The 16,914-nt window shown below is 40.6% G+C and overlaps 1 protein-coding gene across 7 annotated transcripts in view; it reads left to right on the top strand.

The window, feature by feature from the left end:
• Positions 1 to 16,914, top strand: part of actn1 (actinin, alpha 1) — a 56,708-nt gene that overhangs the window by 16,677 nt on the left and 23,117 nt on the right. For all 7 annotated transcript variants that reach the window (XR_004797125.1, XM_035673475.1, XM_035673478.1 and 4 more), the window contains exons 2-5: positions 10,421 to 10,535; positions 11,686 to 11,805; positions 15,087 to 15,173; positions 15,750 to 15,837. Coding sequence is in view for 6 of the 7 variants with exons in the window: in XM_035673475.1 (XP_035529368.1) it covers positions 10,421 to 10,535; positions 11,686 to 11,805; positions 15,087 to 15,173; positions 15,750 to 15,837 (410 nt within the window). In the remaining variant the exon portion in view is untranslated. The remainder of the gene's footprint in view (positions 1 to 10,420; positions 10,536 to 11,685; positions 11,806 to 15,086; positions 15,174 to 15,749; positions 15,838 to 16,914) is intronic.

Raw genomic sequence — 16,914 nt, 5'->3', positions numbered from 1 at the left:
ACACACACACACACTCACTCTGTGTGGTCTGATCTGAACTGAGATTAGTGCAACAAACAATGCAAGAAAAAGGAATGTTAACAGCTTCATCAATCCAGACAGTTTTGTTAAATCATTATCGTGAATCAAATGGACAATTCTTCATCGTTTGCCTATAATTGTATGCGCATTAATTCCAAATCAGTTTGACATGTTTTTTTTAGATTTATATCTTGACTAGAGTTCAAAATAAAGTTCTGTGGGTTTCAAAAGTCCATGAGACTGTAAATTACAGTGCTGCCAAAAAGTTCTGCAAGGTTGTAGCAGTTAATGAAGCATCTAACGTCACAGTATGGTTGATAAAACCATGAGCAATAGCTGTAAATTGAGCTGTGTATCAAACAAAATAGTTTATTTGTACAACAGCACAGCATATGTCACTGGCATAGTTATTAAATAGTTGGACTGATTGTAGAGCTGAAAGTGTTTGTTCACACCCCTCTAGGGTAACGATTTTAGTTTTTCTTCTGTTTTTTGTCTTTACAAACTGAACATTTTTGGGTTGTGGACTGCTGATTGGATAAAAGATGACATTTGAGGATGCCACTATGGGCTCTGGGGAACCAGGATGGGCATTTTTTGCCACATTTAACAGACCAAACAACTATTAGATGGATTAATAAAGGATATAATCATCAGATTAATCGGTAATGAAAATGATTTAGTTTTAGTCCAGACAGAATGCATACTCAGATCCTTTGGATTGTTTACTCAGATATTTCCTGATTTAAATCTTGAGTTGAGTGAATATATTTTTTAGTTCCTTATGTAACTCTGATGAAGCAGTATGGCATATTATGTTGAATTTAAAAAACAAGATATCAACAGCCTTTCTTGGAAGAATAAAAGATTTTCACACTTGGTCATCCAGATTTGTGGTGGACAAAAATAGGTACAGTAGAAAGTGAGAGGAGAAGAAAGTGAGAGAGGTCCAGCTGTGCAACTCTTGGAAAGTGGGGGAAGCCAGAGAGCCACAGTACTGAGATTATACTGAATATACTAGATTATATCCAGCTCAACCAGCTGTAGTGAGAAAGTACGAACTGTCCACTTGGTCCATATTGTCCTCCTCTCACACATTTACACATACACACACACAGAAACCACATCTGCCTGGCAGCCTCATCTACGGGTTTTGAAGCCAGAGAAGAGTGTGTGTGTATGTGTGTGTGTGTGTGTGTGTGTGTGGGTAGTCAGGCTGTATTCTCCAGCGAGCCTTAGAGGAAGGAGACAGAGGGGGATGAATGATGACCTTTGACCCTTTCAGCGTACTCCCCTTGTTAGCTGGCAGGTCCCCAGACTTCTGTCCTTCCTGTGTTAGAGAGAGAGCATCTTCTGGGCTGTAACTTAGAGAGAGAGAGAGAGAGAGAGAGATAGTTTCCCTTCATCCCTCCAGCAGGTTGAGCAGCAGTAAAGGTCATATTGTTCCTGTCCATGACTCACTCTGAGCAGGATGGATGGAGCAGTGGCGCTTTTAATGCAGCAGCGTCTTGCTGTTCGTGCTCGAGGTGTAAATATCTACATGTTGGGGTGTCTCTGTGGATGTCAGTCCATCTATTTATGTTTGTTTGTCTCAGCGTGTGAAGTCTTCAGTGACCGGTGGCAACAAAGCCCCCTAAAGTACCAGTGAAATAACCAGAATATTCCAGTTTAGTACAACTTGGGTGTTATGTTTGTAGTTTTGGTCATCATTTTTATCGGTAATGACGATATTAAACCCACGACAAACTCTGTCAGGACAAGAGATATGAGCGAACTTGTAACTGTTTAGATGATCTTAATCACTTTATTCAGGGGTAAAACTTAAAGTGAGAGCAGAATTCTTTTTAGAGTTGGCACGTTCCCAGATCTCAGGAGTTAGAATAGAATAGAATAAACTATAAACTGTCCCTGAAGGGAAATTTGGGCACAGTGCTACAATCTGTTGCGGCATAGAAACAAGAGTTAATGTTGTGGGTACAGTCTTATTATTACTGATAGGAATGATGGTCAAAACCCAAGTTGTAAAAAAACAAACAAAAAAACTGTGGGTATAAAGGCCCACATGAAAATTTTTCATTGTTTTTTTTATTGTTTTTACTCCTCAGTCCTACTTCTGTCCACTGTGAGCTGCCATAGGTGATTCGTAGGAGCCTTTCCAGTGATTTCTTGGAAAATGCAGCAGTTTCTTGTTAAAAACAGTGCACAGCATGTAACGGCAGTTGTGTTTGAGCCCTGCTGTTATATTGTCATATATTGTGATTTAAATTCAATCAAATCTAAGGTCTCAGTAAGAAAATGGCACAGTGAAAGTCATTTGTGGCCTCAAATACAGTAAGAGGTGCTGGAAACATGGTGTTGTAGCGACTACTTTAGCTCTCCTTGTCACTAACCAGACAATAAGATAACATTGTTAATTCAAGAGACATATTTGTACCGTCAACTCCTGCCTCATGACTCACTGGGATCCTTGCCACATCTCTTTTGTGGAGTACGATATACTCCAGCAGAACATGGTTGTATTAAATTGGATGGTTGAGTTGAAAAGTGAGTTTGCAATCAGTCAGTGGCTCAAATTCACATAGTTCACAAAAATTTAGCTCTGTGCCAAAGCTAAGAATGGGTTTGTGAGCATATCCGATTGCTCTGATTTAATTTCAAATGATGCAATTTGCAATTGTGCATCGGGATGTTATTCAAATTGAGTGCAAATATATTGCAAATATATTATATCAAAGTTCAATAACGCTCTTGAGAAAATCCGATCAGGGGAAAACCGCTTCAGAAATGTTCCCCCCAGTCTTCCTGCTTCTCTCGTTTTGTCTCCCCATCTGTCCGAGTCTTCATCAGCTATGTCTCTGGACATATATGGTAGTTAATGCTCTCTACCATACATTTTCTCAGACTTTTGCATCATGCCCCTCGGCTCTCTTGCCTCCCACTCAACTGCTGAGATGGAATTTGTATTTTGAGGCTCTCTGCTTGCCAGATGCTCGGAGCCACAGCACAGCAGTCTGCAGAGCATCCAGACAGCAGCTTGGCCTGTCCTGCATGCTGTGCCTCCAAACTGTAGGCAGCGGTAACCTGATTCTTCTTCTCTGTTCGCTGACGACTGGCATTGTCAATTCTTATTCACCTCTATGTTTTATTTTTTTGGATGACTTTTATTTTAGGATGTAACTTATATCTGATGTCTATATTGAAATAATGCACACAGGAGCATCACTGTTTTAGCACCTGTACTTTTCTAGCTTGTTTGTTTTTTTGTTATTATCTGACCTGTTTCTGGCTCAGTCAAGCTGCAGTAGGTGTTGAACTTTTTTAACTGCATTATAAATTGTATGTGAGTTGTAGGACTACAAATGTGTAGATTACTACATATTAAACGCAGGTTGGAATGTAAACAAAATGCTACTTTTTGCTCTTAAACTTGAATAGAAAACTTCAAATTTGTGCAGGTTTAATTTTGTTTCTGTGTGACTTCTAGGGCTCCATCAATACAGCAAGAGTTTCATCACAGATTTGGTGTCCAACGATCTTCACTAACAGGCTGTTTAGAGCTTATTCATGCAGTAATAAAATATTCATACCATACGATCATACCAGTAAACAAACTTGATTCAGAGTCAGACCGTGGATTGGAAAAGGGCAGTTCAAAATGGCTCGTTTGAATGATGAAATTTTATCACATCAAACAGTTTTGTGCCTTTTGCTAAACTGTCTCTTGTGAAGTTCATATTCCAGCAAAGGGGTGGTTGAATTACATTTGATGGTTCAGCACAGCTATTAAGATACATTGGCTTTCTTCATTTTAGACTCTTCACTGTTAACACGGCTTGCTATTGGTCAGTGACACAAATTGGTGTGGTGTGGTTAAGTTCATCAAAGTTGAATTTCATGCAAAAAATGCCTATGAATTTTCTTTGTCAGCACAAGCAATTTTTTTAAGGCTGATGTGACAGCGTTTTTCTTGTTCTCAGTAATACTTGATGTTTAAAACAACAAGGTAGGACTAGAATTCAGCAGTTCAAATCTCCACAACAGTCTTGAAGGTCTTACTTAGCAGAAACAAATCATTTATCACTGATACACCGTCGAGCAAAGGTATATCGCATGCATAGCTCTCCCTCCCTCCGCAGCTGTCCCTCCAGGGTGCCATTTTAAATCAGAACATGCTCTCAATGAACTCGTCTGGTTAAACGCGATGCCCCTAATCCATCACACATCAGGAAGTCATCTGGGAGTCTGAAAGGGAGGAAGGTGCTGTAGCTGTTAGCAGCTCTGTTTTCCTGGCACGGGTAACTCTTTCCACCAGCACTTTCTGGCCCCCACGAGCCTCAGCACTAGACGTAACAGGAGAGAAACGACACTCCTACCTCCCTGGGATTCATTGAGGCCCATTTCCCCCCCAGCTCATCCAGACTTTCTATTATTCATTCCCGTTTCAGCTCGAGCTGTGGGTGGCGTTACGGTTTTTATGTTGTGGATTTAATTCTGAGAGAGAAAGAGAAATGTTTTTTTCCCCTTTCAACCTCTCTCTGCTCCTTTCTCCTGCTTTGTTGAACATTCTGGAGGAGACGCTGGAAAGATATTTTTCTAGACATTTTTTCTTGCAATTTATCAGCCTGTTTCTGGGGTTTCATCGGGACATGAGAGGCCCTCTGGTACCCTGAGCTGGAAACTCAGGCTTGAGAAACTGGCCGCGGTGTTGAAAACCACCTTCCTGTGTCAGACGCTCTGCCAGCAATATCTGCCTTTCCTCTTTCCCCTCAACTTGTCTGCCTGTCTGTGTGTTCGGATATGGCAGGGGCTCGCACTCATGAGCTGGCTTGTTTCAGTAAAAGGATTGTACTAATATGGAACTGGCAGAGAAGCAGGAAATATTTTCCTAACTGAGGTTGATTAATGGAGTGGGAGGGAGGGGAGAGTGGACAAGAGAGGGGGAGCTGAGTGAGAGGTGGGGAAAGGAACAGAAAACTGTATGTAATGGGTTTAAGGCTACAGGACAGGGAGGTAGAGAAAGGTAAAGCTCTTTTTAATCGTTAAACATAAGTTATTTCTGCTAATTGTTTGTTCAGCAACAGAAAATAACTCAAGGTTCACTTCCAAGCGTTTTGTGCAGATTTCAACCGTGTCATGTGGTCACATGTCACGGATTCGTTCAAGTATATTTTCATCTGTATTGGAACCACAGGAATGAAATTCTTGTACCAAGGCGCTCTCCATTTAAAGCAAAATATATATAATACAATAGAAGCCGAAAAATTTTAACATATCTAGTCTATAAAAGATGTCACTGACCTGTAAGCGCAGTCGCTGTGAAATTATCCAGAACACTAGTTGTACTTCTTGTCTGTAAGTTAAGTTTAAAAATCAGTTTTTTTTTTTCATGAGACTTGAATAACAGCCATTGAGCTTGCATATTAACAATGCATCTCCATTACAACCGAGCAAACCTGCTGGTTGTGTAACAACTGTGGATAAAGCTAGGAAGTGGAGCTTGAAATGGATTTGTTTTGCAGAGCAATTTTCAAAGTCAAGAACGAACGTTAATGCATAATAGTTTGACATTTTGGAAAACTATTATTCACTTTCTTTGTGAAAGAAATTGACACCACTCTCATGTTTGTATGGTAAATATGAAGCTATAGCCATTACCCAGTTAGCGTAGCTTAGCATAAAAACCGGAAATGCCGGGAAACACAAAAGCTAACCTGGCTCTGTCCAAAGGTAACAAAATCAACTTACCAACACCTTTAAATATTACTATCGAACAAACATTTGTTTAATCCATACAAGAAAGGGTAATGTTCCAGACATGCTTTTTCAACAATGTTAAACTATTCCCTTAACTACATTGAAAGTTGACTAATCGTTAGGACTTGTGGTTATAAACTAAGTTATGAATCTGTTAGTTAGAAAAATAAGTTATCAGTCTACAAATTAAAGTTAAACACACTAGTTTACTCTTATTCTCTCTCATATACAATCTCATTACAGTATCCAGGTTGACTGACTTCGTGTACTTTGTCTGCTGAGCTTGGCGTCCAGTGGTTGCCATGGGAAAAATGGTGCCATAATGATGCTGACTGGCAACTTTCCCTGAAATTGATACGGAGCAGATTCCTCCCGCTCTTGACCCCTGTTGTTTTTATAGCCCGCCTCAGTTCTGGGAGGCTGAGACGGGAGAGAGGAGGCAGACGAGAGCAGAGAGGGGTGGAGGGGGCCCTTCAGAATTTACGACCATCCAGTTCCTCCCGCAGACACAGTCAGTCATGGATCAGTCGTGCTTTCACTTTGCTCCGTTACACGACATGTTGTACTGAAGCTGAAACAGACTGTATTTGAGCCACGGCAATCAGAGTGATTTTCACTGGCACGTTGTCGATGAGCAGGAATTGCTCTCCAGGACTCTGGAGCAGACATGTCAACAGCTTACAGAGATTCACAGCACATACTGTACTGACACAAATTGTACAAGGACAACAAGATCACACATAGAGTGCACAGGGATCATACGACACACACTATACACAGCGTAAAGTACTGTATTTATCACTGTACATTTATCAAACAGTCTGTAAGCTGTTCTGATAAACAGCTGTTTGTGATTAACATTGCATTCTGGGGTCTATTTATTTATTTTTTTTTTCAGTTTGCCTGAATCTTGTGGGTAACTGGCCAAACATACAGTGGATCAACCGGTGTTAGATTGACATATTCTCCAAGCGTGGGCCTCTATTATTTTCTAGTTAATCCAAAACAATGATACATATACAAATGTTTTGTGGCAGGCCCGTACATTTGGAGCACTCACTTAGAAGACTCTGCATTTTGCAGTCACATTTAAACAATTATACAGAGAGAAATCTACTGTAAAAGGGCCAAAGACACTTAATTATCCCCCAACAGCAGCCTCAGTAGACTACAAAGCAATGCAGCTTTGAGACAACTGGAACTTTGGCTTAAGTTTTTTGGCCCTGAGTAATTCTTAGAAAGTGAGCTACAAAATGATTCATTTACATTTCATGATAAGATTACAGCTTGAATACAGTGATCATCACAGGTGACTAGTGCATTGACTTTATATCATAATACTGTAAGAGTAGCTCCACTAGTGGTACTAGATGCTGCTCATCCTGCCACCTCCTTTGGCTATAAATACTTCGGCCCTCCGCACTGGGAAAACCCAACGCCTGCAGTTTTATTGGAGTGATGGCAACCGATGAGCATACAACTCTCGGGGGGGCATTTTTCTCTGGTAGCTTCTTCAGGAGTCCACAACAATTAATTGTGTTATGCAGAGTTTCTAATAAGCATTTACAAAGACAAACTAGAGTCATGTGAAAATGAATTACCCAGTGGTGCTGTCACTGTCTGTCCCAAGCTAGTCCGTACCTATCAACCAGTCCCTAATGGAGGTAACTGAGAGTTGGCTTAGCAACGGGTAGACTTTTTAATGTTTCCAAAGGAGGTTGTTTTAAAAAAAGATCCCTGTTAAACAGTGTTAGATATGAACTTGAAGGCTACATATGATAATATGCTAAAAGACTGAGGCTAAAACTACATGTCCATGGCAAAAAGTTAGCATCCTCACCAGTCAATGTTCCATGTAGATCCACAGTTCCACAGATTTACCACTGTCTCCACCTTGCTGGTGTTGTTAGAGCGTAAACTTCCCCAAATCCAATAATACCAAAACTCTTCAATCATCTAGGACCGGCTACCAGGGGACACAGTTTCTGTCTTTTCTTTTATATTTCACAAATTCTTTTTGTTTTTGAGTAAATCATTTATAGGTTTTGTGAGACTAGACTGACCACAGGTTTTCATTTTAATGCCCGTCTGACTGTCTGCTCATGCAGTAATCTGCAGCTCTAACCAGTGGACCGGTAACTCAGTGTCATGCCCTGCCAAGAGCCACAGAACACCTGAAGGGGCTGGTAGTGTTGACCATAACACAGCCAGTGGGTCATGTGACAGTGCAGGTGGCTGTCAGCCTGGACTATATGCTGCTGCCAAACTCCACAGTGACCCAGAGAGTTACAGAAACTGCAGGAGGGCCGGCTAATTCTTGTCAGGAGGAGGCCTGTCGCCCAGCCGAGAGCAGCCAAACTTACCCTCCTTCCAGCACATTTAACAAGCTAACATTCCTTCTGTGAACTTTTAGTCGTTTTCACAACTGTGCTCTTTGCGAGTTGACTCAAAGCCTTTTGACATTTTCAGCTGTCTGGTCCTGTTAAAGCTGCACTAAGCAGGAGTTTTAAGTAAAAATGCACAAATTTTATGTGCTTAAATCCACTCCCCTTTGTACCTTCTACCTTATTTGCCCTTATTTTCTAAAAGTGAAATTATAGTATTATGAGGTCTCTTTCATTTTGCTATCCTTTGGTGTAAGGCTGTGTGCAGTTTGCTGATGATATGTTACCAGGATGCCAGTATATTAAAGGTCAAAGCTTTAACTCTTGCTGTTATTTGGAGTTACTGAGTCTGCAAGAGTTTTTATTTGTGCATTTTTCTGAAGGTATTTGAGTTTAACTAAGTGATGGGAAAGTGAATAAAAAAGGGAAGGGAAAGAGAACGTCCTGACACTTGTCAAAAATTACATCCTGGACAAACAAAATCCCCCAAAAAATCATAACACTGTGAGAATCAGCAGACCCAGAAAACACCCTTAACTCAACACTTTAAATAAATTATACAGTATTCACGTTAGCTGCTGACACGACAGCCCTGCTTCAACAGTTTAAAATCTTTGGCAAGCCTGTAAAGGGACTATTGATTAGGGTTAATTGAAATATCTTAGTGCCTGTTGGAGCTTGACTTAAATCATGACCAACTTTAGAGAAATACAGTATCTTTTAGGCCGAGGGCGTGTGCCTGCCAGTTGCACATAAATCTTCAGCGCTGGTCTTTTTCTGTCAGCTCTGCCCTTGGAGATAAAACACCATATAATCTTCCATTTTCCCTCCACATCTTCTACAGTATCCTCAGTTTCCTTCTGCTTTTTCTCCGGTTGAAACTCCACCACATGCCAGCAAACTCGCACACATCTGAAACCCGGCTCTTCCACATTCGGGTTTATTGATAGTCGTGTAAACCTCATGCCACTCCATTTTAAGAGTGATCTCATCGCGGAAGTTCCACGAGTGCTCCGAACCAGCTCGCCAGTGACTTTTAAGTGGCTTTTGTTCCCCGGCAGTGGAAGGCAGGCCAGCAAAGGACAGTGCAGGCTTTCATAAACGCCTGGCTCTGCTCCTGCAGGTCCTCCTTCAGCTCTCTGGTGGAAACATGGTGCCTGGTGTTTCGGCCCTGGGTGTAATTAACCCGGGAACTCATAAAGAGGCGTTCACAGCAGGGTGCATGGCGGGCCCACTCCTCATGCCAGCTCCTGTTGGGCAGCTGCGATCCTGCTCCAGATGTTTTCCGTTAGCATGTTTGCATGCCAGCAATGCCAGAGAATCCAAAGTCTGCTACACCTACTGTATACAGTACACAATGCTCCAGTGTGCTGTGGCTCCAATCGAGAAAGGGCTTTATATAAGCTTGTGAGGAAAGGTTCTCATGAAAGGGTGGGAGTATGTGAATAAAGCAACAGGAAGCACATTTATTAGTCAACATATCTGGTTTAGCCACAAAACAGCATACGCCGAGCTGGTAGTGATTAAATGTTTTGCTCGCAGAACCATTAAGCAGCAATTTCAGCTTGCAGCATGGAGGCCTGTTGGTCTGACAGTCGGCGGGTCCACCACTTTGATCAGAACTGAAACATCTCAACAGCTACTGGATGGGTTTGGTGCAGAGATTTGTGGTTTTCAGAGGATGAATTCTGCTGACGTTGGTGATCCCCTCATTTTTCCTCTAGTGCCACCATAAGGTTAACATTTGTAGTTCTGAATGTAATAAACTGTAATATCTATTCCCATTAGCCTTGTAGCCTCAGTTGTATTAGCATCAGGCAGCCGTTTAAATAACTGCAGTTTTTGTTATTTCCGTGTCGGCTTCATTTGTTAGCCACAGAGGTTGCCATGCCTCCCAGAGTCGCTAGCATGGCTGTTGTAACATGCCAGGCTTGAACCTGCATCTTCCAGCTCGGAAAAAAAAATCTCACTTCTTCACACACCAGCCAGCTGTCCCAATGTTTGCTGACCCAAATATAATTCTGCCTTTGATGAGGTTAGTCTTGCAGGGTTTAAGGCATTGGACTGGTTCCATTGTCAACAGGTTGTAAAATAATGTGAATTTAATAACTGCAGTAGGAACAAACATAAAGAGACTCTGGTGGCCTCACAATCAAAGTTGGCTGCTGCAGACACATTCAGTGTTTGTACTGCGACACAGACTATATGTTTGTAAGTGCAATGACTGATGATTTTGTTCTCCTTTTCTTCCATCTCTGTAGACATTTACAGCTTGGTGTAACTCTCACCTGAGGAAAGCAGGCACGCAGATCGAGAACATCGAGGAGGACTTCCGGGATGGACTGAAACTCATGTTGCTGCTGGAGGTCATCTCAGGTAAACAGCTTCTTACTTAACAGGATTATCTAAATGAAAACAGTTTGCATGGACGCCACTGTTACATGCTGAGTTTGGAGACCAGGATTAGCCTTAAAGGAATAGTTTGACATTTGGGTAAATATTCAAATTTGCTTCCTCGCTGAAAGTTGGAAGAAAAGATTGATACCACTCTGACATTTTCCATTAAAGTCACAGGAAATCTTTTGTTTTGTGGTGTCAAACAGAATATTTGGGGAGGGTCTATTTACTAAATCCTTCAAATTTGATTGGATTGCTAAAAAGCAGGTGTAATTTAGCAATATGGAGCTGTAGCAAACTGAAATCCATACACACACTTGCTACTGTGATAGGCTAGCTCTCTGTAGCTACAGCTCACAAGCTAAGAGTCCAGTGTGGTTTTATATGATTGGCAGGTCACCCCAAATCACATCTGATTGTAAAATACACCCCAGAGTTCAAGATGAGTCTTCAAAAATATTTTATGATTTTAAGAGAGTGGAAAAGGGAGGGCTGTTGATATAAAAATATTTTAAATGATTTTTTTAAACATATATTTGGCATATATCAAAAGATAACCAAACAATTATTGGAAAATTTACTTTTTTATTTCACCATCCTTAAATATAAAGCTACAACCAGCAGCTGGTTAGCTTAGCTTAGCAAGAAAAACAGAGGGAAAAGGCTAGCTTAACTTTTTTCAAAGGTTAAATATTCCACCTACCAGGACCTCTAAGCTCACTAATTAACATGTTATATCCGTACCAAAATTGAAGAGTAAAAACAGCGACCAGGTGTAGTCTTGGTGTTTCCCTCTGTTTCCAGTCTTTCTGCTAAGCTAACTGTCTCTCGGCTTCATATTCCCGGGACAGACATGAAAGTGGTTTCAATCTTCTAACTCTAGTCAAGAGAACTATTGCTTTAAGACAACAAGAAATATGTAATGTTGAAAAGCTTTTAGCAATTATGAGGAAAGCTGCTCCAGCCTAACTCGCAGCCTTATGCATTTCGGTCTCTGCACCATTTTTCTTCTTTTTTTTATGTATTATCAGAACAAAATGTTATTTATTACGAATGTGAGTACTTAGAGAAACAGCCAGACATAGCAATCATCCTCTATCTGTCTGCCTTTTTGTATTTTCCTGTCTAGGCGAACGCTTGGCCAAACCAGAAAGAGGCAAGATGAGAGTCCACAAGATCTCCAACGTTAACAAAGCGCTTGACTTCATCGCCAGCAAAGGAGTGAAACTGGTGTCTATTGGAGCAGAGGGTGAGTGATGTCACTGACTTATAGTGACATTTCAGCCAGAAGATGAAGTTTAAGGATTTTCCACAAAGTTTGTTTACATCCTAGATTGTCACCTATCGATCTTAATGAGGCCATCAGCCAAATCAATAGCTACTAGTCTGCTGTAAATAGCTATGTATAATGTAGTCCATGGCCCTCTCTCCCCCTCGTTTCCATGGCAGTGCTGCTGGCTGCTGTGCAGTTTAATGAGATCCTTATTCCAGAGTGTTCCGGCGGAGGTTGTGCTTTGCAGTGCATTTTCTGAGAGTAGATCTTAGGATCAGCAATCCCCTCTGGGACTGAGGCTGCTCATTGTTCAGCACAAATAACTTGGGGATGTCCGTCCTCCTCCCATCAGAGAGTAAACAACTCTTTAGCTGAGTAAACACTCACCTCTCTCTCTCTCTCTCTCTCACACTATCTATCTTCCTCTTTCACAATCACACACACCCCTCCGGCATTGTCAGGAATTGACAGATTTTGGACAAGTGTGTTGGAAACAGAAACTACAAACTGTGTCCACAGTGTCTGCTAAGCAAACTCGAAACATTTGACGGCTCGCAAAGGGTCAGTTCACCCAATATACACATTATTCTACTCTCTCCTCGTGGTATTTAAACATGCAGATATTTTGGGTTTTGAGTGCGAACGTTTTGATATCTGTCTCTTGAGATTTCTTCTGCTACCCCAGTACAACCAGTACAATGGAAAGGAACAGACATTTTATTGTTGTGCTCAATGTGCTGAAAGATGACATTTGAAAAAACTCAACAGGAACTTTCCAGAAACAATGTCCTGGTTCACGGATCATCCACAAACCTACCAACTACTTTCTACTGAAGAAATAGTCCCCATGAAAACTGTTTTCACTTCATTTTTAATGATCTGTTTACACCCGCTGTATTTGAATGGCACCACAGATTGTGAGAAAGTATGTTTTTTTGGAATTTTTGTTGAACTGACCCTTTAAATAATATGAACCCTTGTAAATTAGCCTAATTCATTTTAAACACACAGTGGATCTGACATTCCTGAAGGCCTGGGCCTGTCCCACTACAACACCACCTAATAAGGTTAACCTTTGACCCATCTAACCCGGCTGTTCAACAATTCTACTCTTTTTATCAGGAGCTTTTTCTCTCTTTCACTGTTAAAAGAAATCCTTGGAGGGAAAATGTTTTAATAGCAAACTCTGTGCTGCAACAGAACGGACAAACCAAAGACTGGCTGTAGAGTTTTGCAGCCAATATATATATAATATATATAAGCAAGTATTGTTTTAATATTGTTAGTGAAACTCTGGTATCATATTGGCAATAGTTTTGAAACAACAATTACCAGCTCTAATCTCCTCTAATGCTCTAATCAATCAATCATTTGATCTATAAAATATGAGATAAAATAATGAAAAAAGGCCTGCCACATTTTCCGAGAGCCCAAGTAGATTTCTTTAATTTGTTTTGTCTGCCCAGCAGTCCAAGAAGACATTTTTGTCATAGAAGACAAAGAAAACGAGAAAATATTCATATCTGAGATAGTGGAGCCAGTAATTTTCTATGGATCAACCATCCGATTAATCAACTTTACTGTCTCAGCTCATTTTTTAAATATTATTGAAACAAATTAATATAATCTTACAAGCAGATTTTCATCACTTGTTTAAAGAAAACAAGACTTTTTGGCTCAAAAAAGGACTGAAATTACTTTATAAGATGGAGATTATTTTGCAGCGCACAGAGGCCGGTATAAAAGCTCCTAAGCCAGACCAGCATTCCAGACAGATTAGCCGCCTGGAATCCCCTCCTGGTCGAGCGGCCCTGCAGCCCAGCTCCCCGCTAGCTGTGGCGGTGGGATGGGACTAGTTGAAGGCTCAGGTTCATGCGACTCATCGGGGGGGTTTGTTGTGGGTGAGGGATGTGAGGGGGGTGCAGTTTTCAAATGGATTTAACAGGATTTGTGTTCCTCCCCCCGGTTGATCGGTCCTGTTCATTAGCAGCTAATCTCAACATGTATCTGCATGTGTCAGCCCGGACAACCGAGCGCGACTTTTTCTGCCTCCTAATTCAATCTGAGCCGTCTTTCACACCGCGTTAAATGTACAGACATCTGACTGACATCTCACAGTCCAAGTTTGTCCGTCACAGTCGAGCGGCTGTGGAGCTGCCGTGCCCCGCGCCTTATTGGATTAGAGGGAGAAACAAATGATTATTGAAGGCGGGCAAACACAGTGACCTGTTGAAGGGGATTTTCATTATCGACAACACAGAGAGGAATGGAGGCAGGCAGTTCATTCACAGCCTCCAACTGCAGGCACACAGCTGATTGACAGCTTAACAGCTACAGGCTCAAATGATTGAATCATCACACGTTTCATTCATAAGAGCTTAGTACTCAGAGTTCCCCCTCTAGACGTACTGTGAACGCATGTTAACCTGGAAAATAGGGCTGCACAATATGGTAAAAAAAATCCTATTGCGATTATTTTGACAGATATTACCATTGCAATAGGATTCACAATTTTTTGTATCAAAATTTTCAGCTTAAAAAAACCCCCAAAAGCATTTGCTGCCTGTACTGAACAACCATTTTTTCTTACATCTGGAGAACAAGATTTGTAGGCCAGGGAATAATCTCTGCAGCACTACAGTACTTCATTATAATGCTGTTTTGTTACTTCCCTTTTGTTATTTCCCCTTATCACAAAATTGCAGCCAGATTGCAATTTCGATAACATTTTGATTAATTGTGCAGCCGTAGTGAAAATCCTGCAATGTACAAGTGTTTTGGTGTTGAATCAGCAGACTATCTGAGTGTCAAATTAGTTTTCTGACCTCAAAGGCCTGTGTTTCGTGTGTATTGGGCCATTATTTCTTTGTTATTGACAGTTTGTAATAGTGAAAATCTAGAAATGAAAAGTGAATCTACTACTGTACATGCGGTAAATCTCTGTGTTTTTTAGACTTGACAGCAGCTCTCTAGCAGCTCAGTAAGGTTGCACTTAGCAGCCTTTAATATTCATATTAAATGTTTGCTAATCCATGGAATAGTTGAGATATTTCAGTTTGGCCTTGCAGCTTTCAAACTCTTTCACGTTTCAACCATATTTAGCCCAGTTTTAAGACATCTAGACAGCTTTTGACCTTCAAATCACTGAATCAAATCTTACTGGCCATGTCTGCCAGATGTGAGAAATAGAAATTATAAGTGACAGCTAAATGAGTAAATCCTAAAATCTAAATGGTATTGCTTTGTCCTTCTTCCAGAGATCGTAGATGGCAACGCTAAGATGACCCTGGGAATGATCTGGACCATAATCCTCCGCTTCGCCATCCAAGACATTTCTGTGGAAGGTACTGTGTGTGTGTGTGTGTGTGTGTGTGTGGGAGCATTTCTACACACTTCTTATTCATTCCCTTTTTTGAAAAGAGCTCCTGCTCACTGTCTTTATTTGCAATTGAAAACACTTTTCATTGACACTGTCTCAGCGTTAAGACCTTTCTGACGCATCTCACTGAGGTTAAAAAAACTGCATAACTCTACGTTTAAACTAATGCATGTTCATTTGAATATGAATGTTTCAATAACAGCTCTTTTTCTATGGAGGTGGAAATATTTATGTTCTGCTCCTCACTTTGGTTAATAAATATAATGCACTTACAATGTAATCCAATTTAAATGTCAGTAGTGATCAACCTTGATTTGTTCCGCTTTACATTGCAGTGCAGTGCAGTGTTTAACTTTTACTGTTTGGGTAGAACACAATGCCAGACACCTCTCTCTCGAAACATCCGAGCAATCACACATGCTTCCCATTCACTTCACCTCCACTTAATCCACCACTAAACAGGGATTAGCCGGAGAGTTGGTCAAAGTAAAAGCCTGAGAGTTTCTCCAACTTCACAATGATCCCTTCTCTCCGACCGCAGAGACTTCTGCCAAAGAGGGCCTCCTGTTGTGGTGCCAGAGGAAGACTGCGCCCTACAAGAATGTCAACATCCAAAACTTTCACATCAGGTAAGGCTTTGCAGAGGAAAACATAATAAGTAACAAAAAATGTTATTTTACTCACACGCCGAGATGCAGTTACAGTTAATAAAATGAGATTGTGGAAACAAAACGCAAAGAGTTCAAATATCAGCGTCAAGCTGGGGAAATTAGACCAAAGAATGTGAAAGATCTCTCACCTGAACTCAGTTTTATTTGCTCTCAACCTTCCACTTTGAGGGGACACAATGAGGTCAGAGGTTCTTCAACAACAAAAACAAAAAGTATGAATAAATATTTTCTTCATTTATATAAATTTATGTTATCTAGCAAATAATAAATGATTAAATTGCTTATTATGCTTTCCATAACTAGTAAACCAATACAAAGCCACAGTGAACTGCTGCATTACAAATCATTAACCCAATGATCACCAATAATTTCCTCAACAAACATGTTTCCCAAAAAATAAAAATTATTATATATTATTGCATTTTCTCATATCAGTTCAAGGCTATTTTTATGAGAATTATCTGCTGATGAAACCTGATAAATGGAGTTGCAGTGAGTATTTTCTGCAGTCTTCATCACAAGCTGCGAACAGTCCCAACAAACTCAGAAGGTAGGGCAAGTCCACAAACCTGCTTGCGAAGCAGCAGTGAGTAAAAATAACACATGGTAATATATTTACTGAACCCTGGATCAGTAAATATATATCATGGGAGTCCTATTCTACATTTTTTTAAAGCTTGACAAACTGCTGTCTGTCTGTAAAAACCTGGATTTTAGGTTCTGATTTTGGTTTTATTTGCTTTTCCAGGCATCTTGGTGCAGTTATTTAGTGTCTCACCTGAGTGTAAATGGTTTATTTTCATCTGGGGGAAAACAGAGTTAAAGAGAAAGTCTGAATAGTTTGAATAAATGAATAAACTGCTTTAAGACTCACATTGTAGTAGTATTTGGTAGCTTTGGAGTATGAATCCCTCCATCCTGCGACTATCTACTGCTTTGAATAAAAATGTGGTTGTCGGCTTGTCTGGTTCACTTAAGACTGTATAAGAAATTAGACTTGAAGCACACCAGGATTACATATATATATATATATAT

This window comes from Morone saxatilis, unplaced genomic scaffold (genome assembly GCF_004916995.1).
Source record: "Morone saxatilis isolate NCDOM2014 unplaced genomic scaffold, NCSU_SB_2.0 Contig3, whole genome shotgun sequence".
NCBI classification, from domain to species: Eukaryota; Metazoa; Chordata; class Actinopteri; family Moronidae; genus Morone; species Morone saxatilis.
This window is presented reverse-complemented; position numbering and strand designations above follow the sequence as displayed.